General features: G+C 41.6%; 1 protein-coding gene across 1 annotated transcript; it reads left to right on the forward strand.

Moving 5' to 3' along the window:
• Positions 1-67: 67 nt before the first annotated feature.
• Positions 68-19,119, forward strand: GVQW3 (GVQW motif containing 3). The gene is made up of 2 exons (XM_089915327.1): positions 68-16,357; positions 17,468-19,119. The coding sequence occupies exon 1, from the start codon at positions 833-835 to the stop codon at positions 1,460-1,462; it is 630 nt and encodes a 209-aa protein (XP_089771453.1). The 5' UTR covers positions 68-832; the 3' UTR covers positions 1,463-16,357; positions 17,468-19,119.
• Positions 19,120-20,533: the final 1,414 nt, after the last annotated feature.

The following is a 20,533-nucleotide window of genomic DNA, read 5'->3' on the forward strand; positions in this document are numbered from 1 at the left end:
GGGCGCCGCGGTCCGAGGCCGGGCTGGGGATGCGGCTCGACAGTGCTGTGAGCGGCCGGGAGGATTTACCGCCGCCGCCGCCGCTGGTGCACCTCCCGCCCGCCCGGGACGCTGCCGCCTCCTTCCCACAATGCACCCTGGCGCCCGTGGGTGCCCTCTCTTCCCTCAGCCTTCCTCCCCCGCCCCCTCCTTTCCGCCGACTTCTCCGCAGGCGGGCACGCGCAAGGAAGCGCGCCTGCTCGGGTGTGACGAGGCGGAGGCGGAGGCGGGGCCTGGCCCAGGCTGCCGCAGTGCGCCTGCGCACGGCCTACCCCGAGAGTGGAGGGAATGGCGCGTGCGGGCGTGTCTCCCGGCCTCTAGAGCCTCGGATTCCGGGGCAGCTCCGGTAGGTTTCGCGTGCGCGGGTTTATGCAGGACTGGGGCGAGCTTGCACGTTACATCACCGGTGCATCGCTTCTTGCTTGCTTAAATTAACACCACATAGGCTTTTATTGCGGAAATCGCCATAGACTCTTAAGGGCCGCGGAACGGGACGGCCTCAGTAACTGGTTTTCACACCCCCAGCAGATCTCCGTGCCGCGGAGTTGGACGCAGACGTGGGTTCTAGGAGCTTTCATTTTCCCCAGCTTTGCAGCTACTCTTTGGCCCCGTTAGCTTCTAGATTGGAAGCCGAGGGGCTGAAACTCAGAAAAGCAATTACTCTTCCCTGATGAGGCTTCAGAGGAGCAAGAATAGCGACATGATTCCACCTGCAGTCCTATAGAGATTGGTCCCTCTGTCTTCCCCTCACACTCGTGGCATTTTAACGTTCCTGTGTTATTTGAGTGCCAAAATGAGTGACCGATATCTAGAACAAAGGATTAGTATCAAATTCTGCGTGAAATTGAACAAGTCTGCAAGTGAAACCCACCATCTTTTAAAAGAAGCTTATGGGGATGAAGTCATGTCAAGGGCCAGAGTTTTCGACTGGCATAAAAGGTTTAAAGAAGGGCGGGAAGACATTCGAGATGATGCCCGAAGTGGTCGTCCAGTCACCCACCGGACGGATGAAAATATCCAGAAGGTCAAGGACTTGGTTTGTTCGAATAGGCAGTTAACTGTGAGGATGATGGCTGAAGAGTTAAATTTAGATAAAGAAACCGTTAGGCTCATTCTGAAAGAAAACTTGAATATGAGGAAGGTATCTGCAAAAGTTATATCGGGTATTTTGAAGGATGAGCCTAAACCTCGAAAACTTGACTTTCGGTCTGATCATTCAAAGGAAACTAGGAAAAATAGCTCATGTGTGAGGGAAAAAGTAACAAATTCTGAACCATGGAGTCATCTCCAGTGCGAAGCTGGTGGGGAAATGCCTCTGCCTGTATCCCATCCCCAAATCCCTCCTGCCAGCCAGCTGCTGCAGACTTCATCTTCAACAAGCCTTCCCAGCAGGGCGGCTCAGGATTGGTTCACACCGTGGTGAAAGGAATCTGGGGTAGCTGAACCCAAACTAGAAAGCTGCCTCAAGGTTAGGCACCTTCATTTGCCGCTCATCTATTTTCAGCTTCTTTACGACTCCTCTCTACATGTCATGGCCCTGCAACTTACTCTTTGCTGGACTCTTGGGCCATCTTCCTTGCTGTTCTCCACAACTTTGAAGAACTTCTGGCTGTTGGCTTCTGGTACTTGCTTGTGCTTGATTTTTCTTTTTTCTTTTTTTTTTCCTTACCAAGTTTTTTCTTCACTGTCCAGACCTTAGCTTGTTGTGACTGTCCTCTTCCTTTGTTCTCAGTATTCTGCCTCAGGGGATCATACGAATGAAAAGTGGGAGCAGGACCTCTTGGAATCTCTCTCTCTGTGCCCAGGGAGGCATACTCTGCTGGGAGGATCCCAAAAGAAGGCCTACAGTTCCAGCCTGCTTCACAGTCAGGGCCTGAGGTATGGTACAGGAGACAGTGGCGTACTGACATAGTGAGCAATGCTAAGGGCCGATCCCTCCCAAATGACTCAGTGGGAGCCCCTCAGAACTCAGGGGTTGGCCACCCATCCTGACCTTCTCACAGACCTACCCCTCACAGAAGTGCTGGGTTTGTTTCATTCTAGTCTTGTGCTTTGGAACCCCGCCCCCCCCTCATTTGGGTGTATCCCCTCTGATGGAGGAGGAGGATCTGGTCCTGGAAAATAGAAACCAGGGCACTAAGGTCCAGGCTGTGATATGTGAGGAGGAAGACGAGGTGACACTCTAGACCTTGAATTAAGGGAGTCTGCTGCCTACGTGCTGATTCCCACACAGCAGCCTGTTTCTAGTAACTAATATCAACCTTGTCAGGTGTGTTTTTTGAGCACCTGCAGTGTTTAGAACACTGCTGAGCATTGACAGTGTGATATTATGAAATAAGGTCACCAAGGGCTGGGTGGACTCCATGGATGAGGTAGTTCCTGGACTGGATCCGTAAGGAAGGATGGGACAAGGAGGCTAGGAAATGAGGGCATGCTTCCCAGGCGGGTAGAACAGCATGAGGCTCTGAACCTCCGTCAGTAGGACAATGAGGGCACTATTGGCTGAAATAGCAAAGGCCAAAGAGGAAGATAATGGTGTTATACAGAAGATAAATAATCTGGGATGACTTGCTTCCTCTCTCCGCCCCCAACTCTATGCTAGTAGTTTATAAATTGCTTCCCCTGAGTCTGTGGATAGGTTTATATAACAGCCTACTTATTTGATTATCTAAGTTTCTCATCAAACCTTCAAAAAAGCAGTCTTTCCTAGTTGAGACTCCTTTATCTCTTTCTGGCTCTCTGCCAGGATTTATGGAATGGAACTTTTCCCAATTGGGTTCCAAGTAATACCACATAGACTGGAAACATCTCAGAATGCCTGGTGGAGGAGTGTGTCTGTGTGTGTGTGTGTGTGTGTGTGTGTGTGTGTGTGTGTGTTGGGTGGGGGGAATGGTTAGTAACAGCATTTCACAGGATTGGCCAATGTCTATGTTTTAACCCAAGGATTCTTACATTCCTATTATTTAACTGGTAAGTTAGTAAACAGTATTGGTTGATAGTAGAGGCCCAACATTTATTCAACACAGCTGTTTTTAGTTCTTTTCACTATCACCTTCAAAAAATTACAAGTTTCCCACTAATACCTGTCAGCTTTGAGGCACTCTGAAACTTAGACCTTATCTCACAAATAAAAGATATTGTTCAGGAAAGCTGTCAAACCAAGCAACAGCTCACAGACGTCTGCCTACTTAGCAATTTCTAGACATTCCATCTCAGGACCATTACATCTTCCTACATCGGATAAGGCCCTGGGCTCCCCATAAGGCCTTTGCAACAGGGACACTGCACTTCTGGAAGAAAGCCGCCACAGCTGGCCACTTGGTGACTGAACTAATATTAATCCTTGCTCAGCCCAGGGGGTAATTGTTGCAGAATTGTATGCCCCTATGCCCAGGCCAGGTTCCCACAACAGTACCTACAGGCATTATTTCCAATCTGTGATAACACAGAGGTCCTGAGAGAACTTATTTCTGGATTTATCCCTGTCCTGTAAACAGGGCTGGAGTGACCCTGCCAAAGGTGCTGGACCAAGACCATGTTGGAGAGTAGGATACTGGAAGCCATGTTGTCCCAGACAGGGTTTGGACGCAAAGCAACCAGAAGCAGGTAATCAGGAGGGTGAATTCAAATTGTTACAAGTAGCTGTAATGAAAAGGACTTACCTTATTACCTTAGATCATGTCCTGGGCGGTAGTCAGGTTGAACTGCACTACCTGAACCCATTGCGCATTTGCAAGGCTTCTCAGAAAATATTCAATAAGATGATAATAAACCCTAGGAAGCCTCAAGTTTGGAGGGAAGTAAAAATATTCACGCAGAGCAAACCATTCACACATGGCTGCTCAGAATCTCTACACACCAGTTTAGAGCATAATCTCAAAAGACTGTCCTCAGACAAGAGAGTTCTCATGTAACAGTACCCCTTATCTGTCTACCTGCCAAATCTGTTTTATTTCTGACATGAATTTTGCCCGGCCTGCACCTTGCTGCCTAGGCCTCTTGAGCTTTTTGATCCTATAATCTCAGGGTTTCACCCATCATGCCCTAGGCCCTTGTCCTTGACTTTTCTCAGATATCACTCAGTTTATTCTCCAGTTTGCTCTTGCTCTTCTGTTTCCCTGGGCTTTGTTTTCTGGTTCTGGACCACACCCTCCAATAGCTGATTTTGGCCACTTTGGTATGCTTACCTTGAATTCCCCTTTTGGTCATGGTTTCCCACTCAACTGCAACTTTTCTCTCTTCTGATTTTTAGATCCCTCTTCCAGCTCCCCACTTCAGCCCTATAGTCTTTTGTTTGTTTTGTGGGGGGTTTTTTTGGCAGTGCCACGCAGCTTGTGGGATCTTAGTTCCCCAACTAGGAACTGAACCCAGGCCTTCAGCAGTGAGAGCACAGAGCCCTAACCACTGGACCGCCAGGGAATTCCCAGCCCTATAGTCGTGAGTAAAGAAATTGCTCCATCCCTGGCGCCAGATTGCCTTCATATATAAGGGGCACACTGCGAAGGAACAAAAAAGCTCCCTCTCACCCTTAGCCACCAGGGGTTCCACTCCCCAGAGGCAGCCAGTATTACCAGTTTCTTGAGGCAATTTGGTTACCTCTAGTACTCAGGAGTTATGAAAGTTTTTCAGAGATATAATATGCAAATCTCACTCTCCCAGCAACTGTATTTTCCCTGGCAGGAGAAGCTCCATCTAACCATAAGAGATGAAGCCTGGCTCTCTGTAGGGTGTCAGGAAGAGAGCTGGCCATCTGCAAACCTTGACCATAATTCTCAAGCTAAACACGCAGTCAAGGAATCTCTCTGGGTTTCAGGCTGACCTTCCCCTTCCCCATTCTGGTTCAAAATCCACATGGAATGTTATACACTACAGCTGGAAGTCTGGGAGGAATAAACACTTTCCAGGGCAGATCATTTCATCATTGAGTTTATCCAGTCCATTCTCCACCCATCATCCCACCTTCCACCTGTCCCACTGGTAATGATCAAAAACAGAAAGAGTAAAGTATTCACCAATCTTTGATTCTGAAAAACGTGGATAGTTCTGCAGTCTTCTGAATTCTGCCCCTGGCTCTGAGTTCTCACTGAAATGTTATTGTTTGGGAAGAATGTGTACATGGGGCCTGCTTTCCAGAGTCTTCCTTTCAGATCCATTTCTTAGAGTTCAGACTTTGGAGGTGCCCGGATAAATCTGGATGCTAAATGACTTGAGGATATCTAGTACAGGAGTGGGGTACTATTGGGAACTGTCGCTGTATCACATCTACTGATCAGCCAGCCTGCCGTTTACAGACCTCATTGCCAGCAAGTCTCACTAGGCTCCTTGGGATTGGTCACCAGGGTCCTATGTGGCTCAATAAGAGTCTTCTTTGCTGCTGGGATTGTATATGTAACCCTGTGTTCTCTAACTCCTTAGTTGGATCAGACCCCTCAGATTCTGCCAGGCTTTGACATCCTATTTGAGGCAACACTCATATTTATCTTCTCTAGTCTCTGTCTTATCAGATCCTTGCAAATACTGTCCCAGTTGCATCACCCTTCTCCTAGTATTAATATCCAGAAACAAAAAATCTGTAGTGGGAAACTTCAGTACTTCTTAGGTCCCACTTGCATTTAGTGAAGAGGTCAGCAAACTTCTTCTGTAAAGGAAATGTCTTAGGCTGTGTGGGCCATACAGTGGCTATTGTAATTTCTCAACATTTTAATGCAAAACCAGACATAGCTAATATGGAAACATGAGCATGGCTGTGTCCTAATGAGACTTCATTTATGGATACGGGGATTTAAATTTCATATAGTTTTCACATGTCACAAAATATTTTTTTCAAACCACTGAGAATATTAAAAAAATTCTTAGCTTGCGGTAAGTTCATAGAAAACCAGATGGTGGGCCAGATTTGGTCCATGGACCATAGTTTGCTGACCCCTGGTCTAATGTATATAAAATGTGTATATAAAAATGACAGACGATTGATCCATCAGTAACATTGTTAATGCCAAACTGATCTGGCAGTGTCTGACAATTTACTACTCTAGAAATTGTGGAATACTGAAGGTAGTCTTTATGGTGCCAGGAGCGTGAACTAGAGCTGAATGATTGACTGTATTACCTTGACCATATTCTGATTCACAAAATAAGTTTTGTGCTGTTCTCGGCTAAAAATTATAGTACACAAACTACTACCTATATTTTGCCCTTGTAATATTTCCAAAAAAAATTGGCAATACTGAAAATGGTGCCAAGTTACAACCAGTGATAACAGAATGAACTGAAGGTAATTTCAAAATTGCCTTGACCATGAACAGCATTTGAATAAGTTTGTTATCACCTATGAAAGTGACTACTATGGAGGTGACAAAACTCATTGAATTATATTTTTTTGCATGCTTGTAAAAAAATTATATATATATATATATATATTGGCAACTGGTACCAAGCTATGTTCTTTTAGATATGTTTACTTGTTTTTCTCCTAAAGAGTGCCATATTGTGTCACCTTCACTTAAACTGATTTTCCAAAGTTGAAATAGAATCTCAGGATTGAACAGACCTTTGCAAGGATGTTTAATCCAGCCAGTCATGTTTCCTTTGAATCCAGGAGTGGCTAAATCCTACAGCTGCTGAAAAACTGCATCTGAAAGGAGATTCTGTGTTAATTCAGCAAATTTTTATCGAGTGGCTCTATGTGCCAGGCACTGTCCTATGTGCTAGGGTACAGCAACAGACAAAGCAGACACAAGCCTTAGATTTGACAGTCTGAAATCTAATTATATTGCTGTTCACTCTTGCAAAACTTCTGTTCCATGTGCTCACACTAACTCATTGTTAATTGCATACCTGGAAAAAGGTATGACGTTTGCCACAGGCCTCTCTGCTGTGGTCATGATGCCTCTCCAGCTGCATTAATAATTTAGGGACTATATGTTCCACTTAAATTTTATTATTCTTTAGACCAATCTGTATTGGTAGAAAAACACGCTGGCAATGTTGCAAGTGTAAATTGGCAACAGCTTTCTGAAAAGCAATTTGGCAATATCTATCAGGAGCTTTAAAAATGTTTATAACTTCTGATCCTCTAATTTTACTTCTGGGAATCTGTCCTAAAGAAATAGTCTGGGGCTTCCCTGGTGGCGCAGTGGTTGAGAGTCCGCCTGCCGATGCAGGGGACATGGGTTCGTGCCCTGGTCTGGGAAGATCCCACATGCCGCGGAGCTGCTGGGCCCGTGAGCCATGGCCGCTGAGCCTGCGCGTCCGGAGCCTGGGCTCCGCAACGGGAGAGGCCACACAACAGTGAGAGGCGCGCGTACCGCAAAAAAAAAAAAAAAAAAAAGAAAGAAATAGTCTGAAATGTGGGCAGAGTTTATGCTTTAACAATCCAGAAGTCCAACAGTAGAAAATTGGTTAAGTAAATTACACTATGATGATACAGTAGACTATTATGCGGTCATTATAATTAATGTTTGTGAAGTGTTAAAACAGCATGGCAAAATACTTATAAGTGAAAAGAGTGACATACAAAATTATATACATAAATCCAAAAATATTTTTCTAAAATATTAATACTTTTATTATCAGAATAAAACAATAGCACCAAAAGTTGGCAATGGAGAGAATGGGGCCAAACCATTAGTTTGGTCCAGGAACAATTAACTGGCTGGGTCCACATGGAGACTGTATGATACTATTGTATTGGTAGCAGGAGTGGGACAGAAGGGAAAGGGGCCTTCCCCGAAGGAGAAGGGGACCAGAATCCCTACAAAAATCCCAAGTGATATGAGAAGACACCACAGACGGCATGTTCCTGTTATGTGGTCCTAGGGAGGTAAAGGAGCACATATGGATCAAGTATATTCTGACAAATGGAAAGGATTTGAAGTATTCTCCTGGGTAAAATTAACCTCATTCTTGCATTGTCTCATACAAAATGAATATTCTTGAGATGGATTTTATTACAACTGATTCTCTGAAGAATCCTTGAGCTTCCCATATAATTTCTTTAGGATAGGAATGGCTTTCGATGTGCCGAGTCTACCTCTTCCCATGCTGGGACACTCAACACGGATGTACATGGGAGTATTTGATATTCCACACTGAGAATACCACATGAATATCAATAGTCATCTTAATGATGTAACTTAGGAAACTCGAAGGTTTGCAAATGTTTTTGTTGGTGTCCAGAATTACTGTGCTTTTATTTATATCTGAAGAGTAATTATTCACAGGATTTTCAAGTATGAAATGATGTAGATAATTCCTGTCTATCCATAGATGAAATTGTTCTGTTGGGAAAATGTGTCTTTCATTGTTATTTTAGCAAAATGTTTACCATTAAAATGCCAAATATATCTCCTCGGTGAAATTTCAGATTTTCAAATGAGTACCCAAAGTAAATACATGTTTTATAGGCATCTAGGTTACAGATTTGTCAAGCTGGAAAAGTTTTTCAAGGTCTAAGTCTCTTGGTCTATAGAAAGAACAAAGGAGTGAGACTGGGGTTTGTCCTGCTCCTTAACAAGCCATGGGACTTTGGGCAGTTCATTTGCACCACTGGAGCACTTCAGGTTACTCATCCATAAAAGGAGAATAATAAAACCTGTCTCATGGAGATGTTCACTTTGTTCATTCAACAAATATTTATTGATTGTTTATATGTATCTGACCCTGTTGTAGACACTGAGGATACAGCAGTGAACAAGACAAAAAAAATGTTTCTTCTTATGAGCTTACATTTAAGTGGGGGAGACAGACAAGAAATAAGATAAATGAGTGAAAATATAGTATGTTAGATAGTGATTGTTAGATGTGAGGCTTACATTACAATAATGTATATGGGGTGCCCAGCACAATATCTGGCATGTAGTAAGTACTCAACAGAGAGTAATTTCCTTTGTTTCTTCAGTCTTCCGAACAGTTCCTGAATTAGTCTACAGCATGGTAGTAATCAGCGGAAGGCCTGACCCATTGCCTTCTACCTCTTTCAAGTTAATACGGCCTAAACCTATTTTGCTTAAGAAGACAAAAGAATGCTTACAGATGTGCTTTGTACTTCCTGTATGGCAGATTAATCAAGGTGGTGCCTAAACACTGTTGATAAATGGCATTTTCTGAAGCCAGTTGGCAGGGGTCCTTGCTTGGAGCTAGACGGCATTTGTCCACAAAGACAAATGCATTGTTTCTTTGCTGTTTAAGCAAAATGAACTAGGAAACTGTACTAGCTGTTTCTCTTAAAAGATGTGTGACCTTTGTTCTGTTCCAAACATCGGAGAACTGGACAAAATTTACATTATTTATGGGAAACCAGGGCATTGACTAAAAGCCTGGAAAAAGAGGGTTTAATACTTGTGGTTTCTATATATTTTTGCCCATTGTAGAAAATTTGGGAAGTTGAGAAATGTTTAAAGAAGCAGCCAAAAGTTCACCCCTAGGATTCAGTTATTTCACCAGACCCATCTCTCTGCCTTAGCTTGCTCCTTCAAAAACATCCAGTGAATAGTCATTTACTGAATTCCTTCTTTAGGCCTGGGCCTGTACTAGGCACAGAGGGTATAGCCCTTGCCCTTAGGCAGTACTGGCCTTGTGGGGGTAGGGAAAGGGCCAGAGGTGGAGAGACCACTGGGAATGGGCTCCTACCTTAGACTGTCAGTCTCTCCCAGAGCACAGCTCTAAGGAACAAGCTTTTGTAAAGAATTTGGAACAAAAGTTGTTATCATCACAGTTAGGGTGATTGTGGGAATGAGAAAGTGGAGTATAAAGAGGCAAAACACACAAAGCAAAAGCATTGGTAAAGCATTGGTAACTGGCCTGCTGGCCTTGCCATCCCTGGCTCCTCTTATGTAAAAGGGCCCTCAGTTCTGTCCTGCAGTATCACCTTTCAGAAGAAACTAGATATTAGGCTGTGGGCCAGTACCCCTGTATCTTGCTTTAAGAATCTAATAAGTGAAAATTCAGAGTTACAACCCAGATTAGATAAGGAAATTGGCCCAGGGAGATTGAGTGAATTTTCTCTAATCACACATCTAGTTGGTGGCAGAGCCAGGATAATAATGAAGGACCTTGAATTTCTCTCGGTCCAGTGAGGTTTTTTTCCATTACTCCGTTAGTAATAATATCCTTTACTAAAGTGTACATTCTTAAGATAACTTTAAAATAATGGTCACCCTTGCATTTGATAAATGTGATTTACCAACAACTGATTTACATGCAGTTTGTGGGGAACATATTTATGACAGAGAAGGTGGTGCAAAGGTTTTTCCAAGTTTTCCTGGGGTGTCCAGGCCCCCTGGTCCTTCTCCCAGACTGTGTATTCACAAGTAAATGTTGGCATTCTGTCATTCATTTTTTCCAGATGTTCTTCCCAAGTAGTGTGTTATGTTTTGTGTTTTTAATATTTCTCATATACATTTTAAAAAATCTGGGCACATAAATCCTAATAAAGTTCTCAACTATCTCTTCTATGCTGTCTCAAATTTCCGGGTGTGTTTATATTTATGACACAGTGTCTGAAGGCATGAACGCTATCACATCGTTAGGGCTTATATTCCTAAACCCTAGACTTGCGTTTCTAGATGTTCTGAAAATTCTTTACACTTCACTTGTAAATGCCACTATACTATGCGATGACATTTCCAGAGTAACATATTTCAAACAGGAAAACAGAGGAAGCCCAAAGAAAAGGGAAGTAGGTCTCAAATATAAATACAAAAAGAAAAAAAATCATTAAAAAATAGTAGAATACATAAGATGGGGGGGAGTGTAAATTCTAGTTTCACGTCCCCTGAGAACAGAATGTCCTGCAGACCCACTTTAGGGACTGGCAGTTTCCACTACCAACAAAGTAGCCCAGTCTTGGCATCATACTTCCTTTGACTCTCACATGCAGTCAAGTCCAGGTCATTCCCCTAACATGTCTTAGCATCACCTACTGCAACCAGACAGGGTGGTCACCCACCTCTCACGTCACTGTCCTGAAGTCCATCCTCTGCGCTGCTGCACACGTGCTATTTAGTTTGGAGTTTGCTGAAAACCGGAGGCTTTTTGATGCCAGCTTTTTGAGCCTGCTCAAGTCACACCCGCTGTCTCGAATCCATCCTTGCTGCCATCCACCTAGAAAACTCCTACTCAGCACTCAAGCCTCAGCCTTACCATTGCTATTCTCTACCCCACACTTCTTGGCAAAGCAGTCCCCACAGTGTACAATGCCCATTCTTTTTTTTTTTTTTAACATCTTTATTGGGGTATAATTGCTTTACAATGGTGTGTTAGTTTCTGCTTTATATACAATGCCCATTCTTAAGGGAAGGAAACCCTAACACTTAATTGAACTTAATTGTCTGCAGAATGTTTTTCCTCCCCTACCAACCCATGAACTTGAAAGCCAAGACCACATCTGATTTCTCTGTATTGCCTGCATCCGGAATAAAGCTTCCCTGGAGCTGTTCAATAAATGTCTGATAGATGAATGAAAGAATAGACTTATGGAAATTGCTTCTTTAAATTCCTGATTAAACTCACCATTTTAGCCATTTTAAAGTGTACATTTCAGTGGCATTTAGCACATTCACAGTGTTGTGCAATCATCACTGCTATCTAGTTCCAGAACACTCCAAAAGGAAACGTTGTATCCATTGAACAGTCACTCCCCATTCACCCCCTTTCCCCTAGCCCCTGGCAACCACTAATCAACTTCCTGTCTCTGTGGATTGGCCTATTCTGGACATTTCAAATAAATGGAATCATGCAATATGTGACCACTGTGTCTGGCTTTTTTCACTTAGCATAATGTTTTCAAGATTCATCCATGTTGTAGCGTGCATCAGAACTTCATTACGTTTTAGGGCTGAGTAACAGGCTGTTGTATTGATATACCATTTCTTGTTTATCTGTTGGTGTTTAAATGTCTGATGGATATTTAGGTTGTTTCCACCTTTTGACTCTTATAAATGGTGCTGCTATAAACGTGTGTACAAGTTTTTGTTTAAACACTTGCTTTTTTGGTTTTTTCCTAATAAATTTATTTATTTTTAACTGCCTTGGGTCTTCGTTGCTACATGCGGGCTTTCTCTAGTTGCAACAAGTGGGGGCTACTTTTCATTGTGGTGCACGGGCTTCTCATTGCCATGGCTTCTCTTGTTGTGGAGCACGGGCTCTAGGCGCGCGGGCTCAGTAGTTGTGGTGCATGGGCTTAGTTGCTCCGCAACATGTGGGATCTTCCTGGACCAGGGCTTGAACCCGTGTCCTCTGCATTGGCAGGTGGATTCATAACCACTGCGCCACCAGAGAAGTCCCTAAACATCTGTTTTTAATTTTCCTGAGTAATATCTAGGAATGGAATTGCTGGGTAATATGGCATTATATGTTTAACTTATTGAGGAACCACTAGACTGTTTTCCACAACTGCACCATTTTACATTCCTACCAACAATGTACAAGGTGAGGGATTCAACTTTTCCACATTCTCTCCAACACTTTTCATTTCTTACTATATCCATCCTAATGAGTATGAAGTGGTATCTTGTGGTTTTGATTCACATGTCCCTAATAACTAATGATGCTGAGCATCTTTTCATGTATTTTTTGGCCCTTGTGTGTATCTTCTTTGGAGAAATGTCAGTTCAAGTCTTTTGCCCATTATGTTTGGGTCATTTGTCTTTTTTAATTTATTTATTTTATTTATTTTTGTCTGTGTCGGTTCTTTGTTGCTGTGCATGGGCTTTCTCTAGTTGCAGCGAACAGGGCTACTCTTCGATGCAGTGCACAGTCTTCTCATTGTGGTGGCTTCTCTTGTTGCGGAGCACAGGCTCTAGGCACGCCGGCTTCAGTAGTTGTGGCTCACGGGCTCTAGAGCACAGGCTCAGCAGTTGTGGCGCACGGGCTTAGTTGCTCCGTGGCATGTGGGATCTTCCCGGACCAGGGCTCAAACCCGTGTCCCCTGCATTGGCAGGCAGATTCTTAACCACTGTGCCACCAGGGAAGTCCCAGGTCATTTGTCCTTTTGTTGTTGAGTTGTAAGAGTTCTTTATATATTCTGGATACTAAACCCTGATCAGATACATCCTTTGCAAATATTTTCTGCCATTTTGTGGATTGTATTTTTACTTTTTCTTTTAAAAAAAAAACTTTTTAATTTTATTTTTTGGCTAAGCTGCACGGCTTGTGGGATCTTAGTTCCCCAACCAGGGATCAAACCAGTGCTCCCTGCAGTGGAAGTGCAGAGTCCTAACAACTGGACTGCCAGGGAATTCCCATGGATTGTTTTTTTACTTTTTTGATAGTGTCCTTTGATGCACAAAAGTTTTTTATTTTGATGAAGTCTAATTTATCTATTTTTTCCCTTGGTTGCTTGTGCTAAGAAACCATTGCCAAAAACAAAGTCATGGAGATTTCCCCCTATGTTTTCTCCCAAGAGTTTTATAGTTTTAGCTCTTATATTTAAGTCTTCGATCCGTTTTGAGTTTGTTGGTGTGTATAGTATGAGGTAAGTGCCCACCTTCATTCTTTTGCATGTGGATAGCCAGCTCTCCTTGCACCATTTGTTGAAGACTATTCTTTCCCCATTTTCACATTTGTTTTTGAAAGATATTTTCAAATTATAAGTTAACAATTCTTTTTTTTTTTTCTTTCTGTATCTTAAAGATTTTGCTTCACTATTTTCTGGGTTACATTGTTTTTGATGAAAAGTCTGCTGTAATTCTTATCTTTGTTCCCCTGTATGTACTGTTTCCTCTCATGCTGCTCTTAAGACCTTTTCTTTATCACTGACTTTAGCAGTTTTATTAAGATATGACCTGGTATAGTTTTCTTCATGTTTCTTTTGCTTGGGGTTCACTGGGATTCTTGAATTTGTGGTCCTAAAGTTTTCATCATTTTTGGAAAATTTATGACTTATTTCTTCAAAAGAATTTTTTTGCCTCTACTTCCTTTAGGGTCTTCAATTACATGTATGTTAGGCCACTTGAAGTTGTTCCTTAACTCAATGATGCTCTATTCAATTTGTTCGGTCTTTTTTTCCTCTTGTTGTGTCTTTTTTTAAAATTAATTAATTAATTAATTATCTTTGGCTGTGTTGGGTCTTCATTGCTGCTTCCGGCTTTCTCTAGTTGCAGCGAGTGGAAGCTACTCTTCATTGCAGTGCACGGGCTTCTCATTGTGGTGGCTTCTCGTTTTGGAGCATGGGCTCTAGGCAAGTGGGCTTCAGTAGTTGTGGCACGCGGGTTGTAGAGCGCAGACTCAGTAGTTGTGGCCTACAGGCTCAGTTGCTCCGTGGTATGTGGGATCTTCCTGGACCAGGGATGGAACCCATGTCACCTGCATTGGCAGGCAGATTCTTAACCACTGCTCCACCAGGGAAGTCCATCTTGTTGTGTCTTTTTGTGTAGTTTTTATTGCTGTGTCTCCAAATTACTAATCCTTTCTTCTGAAATATCTAATCTATTTTTATCCCATTTTATGTATTTTTTTAATCTCAAACATTGTAGTTTCTATCCCTAGAATTTTGATTTGGGTTTTCTTAAGTAGCTTTTCAATTTTGGAATAATTTTAGATTCATAGAAAATTTTCAAAGTATTCCATATGCCTCTCATCCAGTTTCAGTTTCTTCTAATGTTATTTTCTTACATTACCATAGTACACTTATCAAAACTGATATCAACATTGGTACATTAATAGTAACTTAACTTCACATTTTATTCAGATTTCAACAGTTTTCCATTAATGTCTTTTTTTCTGTTCCAGGAACCAGTTAAAGATATCACATTTCACTTAGTTGTTATGTCGCCGTTCTCTTCTGACCCATTACAGTTTCTAACTCTTTTCTTGTTTTTAATGACTTTGAAAGTTTTGAAGAGCACTGGTCATGTATTTTATAGAATATCCTTAATTTGGGTTTGTCTGATGTTTTCCTCATGATTCGACTGGGGTTATGGGTTTGGGGAAAGAATAACATAGAGGTGAAGGGTCCTTATTACATCAAATTAGAGGGCACATGATATCCACACAACATCATTGGTGATGTTATCTTTAAACACTTGGTTAAGGTAGTTTTGCTAGATTTTCCTACTGTAAAGTTACTATTCTTCCCTTTCCATACTCTGTTCTTTAGAAGCAAATCACTGAGTTCAGGCCACACTCAAGGAGAGGGGAGCGATTAACTTCTACCTCCTATGAAGGGGAGTATCTGCATATATTATTCAGAATTCTCCTATATGGAATAGTTGTCTTTTCTCCCCAATTTATTTGTTAATATCAGTTTGGACTCACGTATATGTATTTAATATTTTGGATTATAATCCAATACTATGTTATTTATTTTATTGGTCAAATTGTTCCAGCTTTGGCCATTGGATGCCTTTTCAGGTTGATTTCTGTGTCTCTTTGACATGCTCCATCCTTTCATTTTCTGAACACTTCCTTACTTTCTACTATTACATTATGCTCTAGGATCATCTTGCGTTTTCCCTGTTCCAGATCTGCAATCAACCATTTCTCTAAAGAACGTTGGTTCCTTTTATTGGAGAATGGTATTTAGAAACCAGGACATGGACACTGGCTGTGTTTGTTACTACTGGAAGTTGGGTCTTTTTTTTTCAAATTTTTGGCCATTCCATGTGGTATGCAGGATCTTAGTTCCCCAGCCAGGGATAGAACCCATGCCCCCTACAGTGGAAGCACGGAGTCTTAACCACTGGACTGCCAGGGAAGTCCCTGGGTCTTTTTTATATTGCCTATGTCTCTATTTAACAAGCTCACTCTTTTCTCTAGCTTCTTGATCATGTGGAATATAGTTATAACTATTTTAATGTCCTTATCTATCCATTCTACCTATCTCGGTCAGTTTAAAGTGACTGATTTTTTCCCTCTCATCATGGTTCCTTCTATATGGGCCCTCTGGCTTTTTGGAAAGAGCTTTTAAGCTTTGTTAGTTGGAACTAAAGTACTAAATTAGCCTAGGGCTAATTTTGCCCCACTATTGTGGCAAAGCTGATCTGATGCCTTGTGAAATATGCCTTGCCACTCTGAATGCTGGGAACAGGAACTGGACCTGTGTGATCTCCAAGAATTGTTCCTTCTAATTCTTTTGGATGGTTCTTTTTCTGGCTTCAGGTAGTTTCCTCACATGCATGCTGAAGACTCAAGGGGGACCCTCAGCAGATAGCCACAGCTTCCTTTTTGTGCACCTCTCTTCCCTCAGGCATTCTTCCCTGTGAACTCACCACCTTGACCTGCCCAGATTCCTCACTCCATCTCCTGAACTCAGGGAAACTACTGGGCTCTGCCTCGGTTTACTCTCTTGGTACCATGGCCTGGAAATCCTCTCCAGGAGGTAAGCAGGGACAATCATAGGGCTTACTTCACTTATTTCCTGTCTCTTAGGAATCACTATCTTGAGTTGTCTGATATCCAATGTCTTAAAAACTGTTGTTTCATATATTTTGTCCAGAGGTAAGTCCAAACCCTATTACTACATCTGGGCCAGAAGCAACAGTATAAGCATAGAAAATTAATAGAGCTAGGGGTTATGATTAGAGCACAGGCATGCATATCATAAAACTTAAAGAGGTAATACCATATAGTGGTTAAGAGTGTGGACTCTGGAAAAAAGACTGCCTGGATTCAAATTCTAGCTTTCCATCTTACTAGCTATAAACCCTTGACCAGTTGTGTAATCTTTCTGGGCCTCAATTTCCTCATCTTTAAATGGGGATCATAATGGTCCTATCTCATTGGAATGAGATGAGGGTTAAATAGATTAACATGTAAAGCATTTGGAACAGTGCTTGGTTCAGAGCAAGCATTCAATACATATTGGCTATTACTATTCTGAATACAATAGTCTCCCCCTCTTACTCACAGGGGATACATTCCAAGACCCCCACTGGATGCTTGAAACCATGGATAATACTAAACCCTATATGTGCTGTTTACCTATACATACATACTTATGATAAACTTTAATAAATTAGGCACAGTAAGAGATTAACAACAATAACCAATAACAAAATAGAACAATTATAATGATATACTATAATAAAAATTATGTACATGTGGTCTCTCTCAAAATATCCTGTTGTACTGTACTCACCCCACTTCTTATGATGATGTGAGATGATAAAACCTCTATGTGATGAGATGAAGTGAGGTGAATAAAGTTGACATTGTGATGTATTGTTAGGCTACTATTGACCTTCTGATGTATTGATGAGGATCATCTGCTCCAGGTGATACTGGATTATTGAGATGATCATTGAGATCATGACAGTGTTGATGGTTGGATGTAAGGAGTGGATGACATTAATGGTTGGGGATCCTGGGTGAAATAGAGCAGGCGGCACAAGATTTCATCAAGCTACTCAGAATAGTGTGCAATTTAAAACTTATGAGTTGTTGGGCTTCCCTGGTGGCAGAGTGGTTAAGAATCCACCTGCCAATGCAGGGACACGGGTTCGAGCCCTGGTCCAGGATGATCCCACTTGCTGCAGAGCAACTAAATCCATGTGCCACAACTACTGAGCCTGTGCCCTAGAGCCCACGAGCCACAACTACTGAGCCCGCCGTACTGCAACTACTGAAGCCCGCGTGCCTGGAGCCTGAGCTCCACAACAAGAGAAGCCACTGCAATGAGAAGCCTGTGCACCGCAACGAAAAGTAGCCCCTGCTTGCCGCAACTAGAGAAAGCCTGCACGCAGCAATAAAGACCCAACCCAGACAAAAATAAATAAATAAATAAAATATTAAATTACTTTAAAAAAAAAACTTATGAATTGTTCATTTCTAGAATTTTCCATTGAATATTTTCTTACCATAGTTGACCACAGGTATCTAAAACTATAGAAAGCAAAACAGCGGATAAGGGGGGACTATGTACTTGTTAAAAGTAGCCAGCAAATTTGGCTGTGAGTTCTCTAGTGACCTTAGCAAAGAGGAAATATTGGTTACATGATTTAGTGTCCATAAAATATATACGAACTCTTGTATAAGCAAAGTACAGATTTCAGAATGTTTCCTCCCAATGTTTCCTCATAAAGAGGATACTGTGTGTGCCTGGAATAATATACCAGCCAGAGGGAGTTTCCCAGGATTTTGTCTTTACCACCCCTCCAAATAGCTGATAGCTTCACACCAGAGCTCCGTTCAGTAAAAGTGACTCCACTGGGCCTGAAATATTGTAGTACCTTTGGTCTGGCTTAATCCAACGATAAAATGTATAGTGTCAACATAAAACTACTGAACCACTTGTCATTCGGGCAGTTCTCCATAAATACAGGGTGGTCAATTAGGAACCAATTACAATGGTTCAGGCAAGACAACTATAGCCTGAGCCAAAGAACTAACTCCAGGATGAGAGTGTACTGGCAGGGAACAAGCCCACTGCACAGTGAGAATCCACAAGGCTTGGTAATCTACTCAGTGTATAGCTACAGGGAGGAGGAACTTTCAAGGCCCAGGAATGGATGTATGGAAAGATGGAAAGAAAAAATGATCTTTGCGTTGTTCAAATTTTCTATAGCTTTACAAATAGTTTGTCTTCTTCCTCTATCCGTTACTGAGGAAGATGTGTCAAAATCTCCCACTATGTGGATTTGTCCATTTCTCCTTTTAATTCTGTCTTATATATTTGGAGGCAATGTTTCCAGTTGGTACAAATATGTCCTGCTCATTATATCTTCCTGATGAAACTGTCTCTTTTATCATATCTTATATCTATCCCTAATAATGCTTTTTGGCCTAAAATCTATTACTGTTGCATTATTTCATTTTTTATTTGCCTAATATATTTCCCCCATCCTTTTAACATTTCTGTGTCATTATCTTTTGAATGCATTCTTAATGCTTTTTTTTTTTTTTTTGCGGTACGCGGGCCTCTCACTCTTGTGGCCTCTCCCGTTGCGGAGCACAGGGTCCGGACGCGCAGGCTCAGCGGCCATGGCTCACGGGCCCAGCCGCTCCGCGGCATGTGGGATCCTCCCAGACAGGGCACGAACCCGCGTCCCCTGCATCGGCAGGCTGACTCTCAACCACTGCGCCACCAGGGAAGCCCGAATGCATTCTTGTAACCAACATACAGCTGGATTTTTAAAAATCCAATCTGAGAATCTTTGTCTTTTCTTAAGCGTGTTTACATTTCTTCTACTTATGACCTATTGTGGATATTTTCCCCCTTTGTTTTGTCCTTTGCCATGTGTTTTATTTGCTTTATTCTCTTACCCTGCCCTCTTTTACTTTGGTTGTTTTCTTTACTCCCTTTTTTGCCTCACTAGTGGTTTGGAAGTTATACATTCTAATTATATTCCTTCAGTGGGTGTTCTTATGTTATCAATGTGCATACTCAACCTAACATTGTTAAGTTAATCACTATCTTTAGCACACTGAAAATTTCAGGAACTTTAGAGTTCTTTAATTCTGTTCTCCACCCCCTCTATCTTCCACTTAATTTGGTTTTTAGTATTTTAGTTCCAACTGACTTTTAACCACTCACCCCCCCTCCATTAGATGTTTTAACAACCAGAATTTATTTATATTTACAAACATGCATACCAATTTCTCTGCCTACCTTTCTTTAGTCCTTTCTTTTTATTGAAATATAGTTTGTGTACAATAAAATTCATCATTTTAAAGATACAATTCAATAGTTTTTATCATATTCACAAAATTGTGCAACCATCACCACTATCTAATTTTAGAACATTTTCATTATCCCCAAAAGAAATCTCCCCATTCCTCCTATCCCTAACCCCTGGCAACCATTAATCTACTTTCTGTCTCCATGGATTTACCTATTCTGGGTGTTTCATATAAATGGAATCATGTAATATATGGCTTTTTGTGTCTGGCTTCTTTCACTTAGCACAATGTTTTCAATGTTCATCCATGTTGGAACATGGATGCCTGAATAATATTCTTATGCCTGAATAATATTCCCTTTTATGGATAAACCATATTTTATTTATCTATTCATTAGTTGGTGGACTTTTGAGTTAGCTCCACTTTTTGGTATTATACGTAAGGCTGCTACGTACATTTGTGTACAAGTATTTTTGTGGACATATGTTTTCAGTTCTCTTGGATATATACCTAGCAGTGTAAACCATTATTTCTTATATTCAGTGGTGTTTAGATGTTTAACAACCAGTTCTCATGTAGTAGGAGTAAGGGAGCCCTGGCTTGTAGCATTTGTTGAGCTCTGAGGTGCAAATACTCAAGTTACCAATGTGACATCACTGAAATATAGAGAAGGAAAAAGATGCACAGCAGCACACCATTCTATAGTATTTCTACCATATAGATGTGGGAGATAATAACCTCAAGTGCATAGATAATAGAAAAATTGTAGTAAAATAATTAAGAAGTGATGCACTGTGAGGATTTTTTACCTTTATTTTAAAAGTAATTCGTTTAATTGCAAGTTTGTATAATTGAATTTTTAGCAATGACTGTGTTTTACAACCAGTTCTCAAAATTCCTTAAAATTTAACAGTCGCTCTTTGGGCTGATAAGAGCT

Source organism: Delphinapterus leucas, chromosome 7 (assembly GCF_059928025.1).
Source record: "Delphinapterus leucas isolate spDelLeu-1000000601 "Yukka" chromosome 7, BTC_Dleu_Yukka2, whole genome shotgun sequence".
In the NCBI taxonomy this organism is placed as follows: domain Eukaryota; kingdom Metazoa; phylum Chordata; class Mammalia; order Artiodactyla; family Monodontidae; genus Delphinapterus; species Delphinapterus leucas.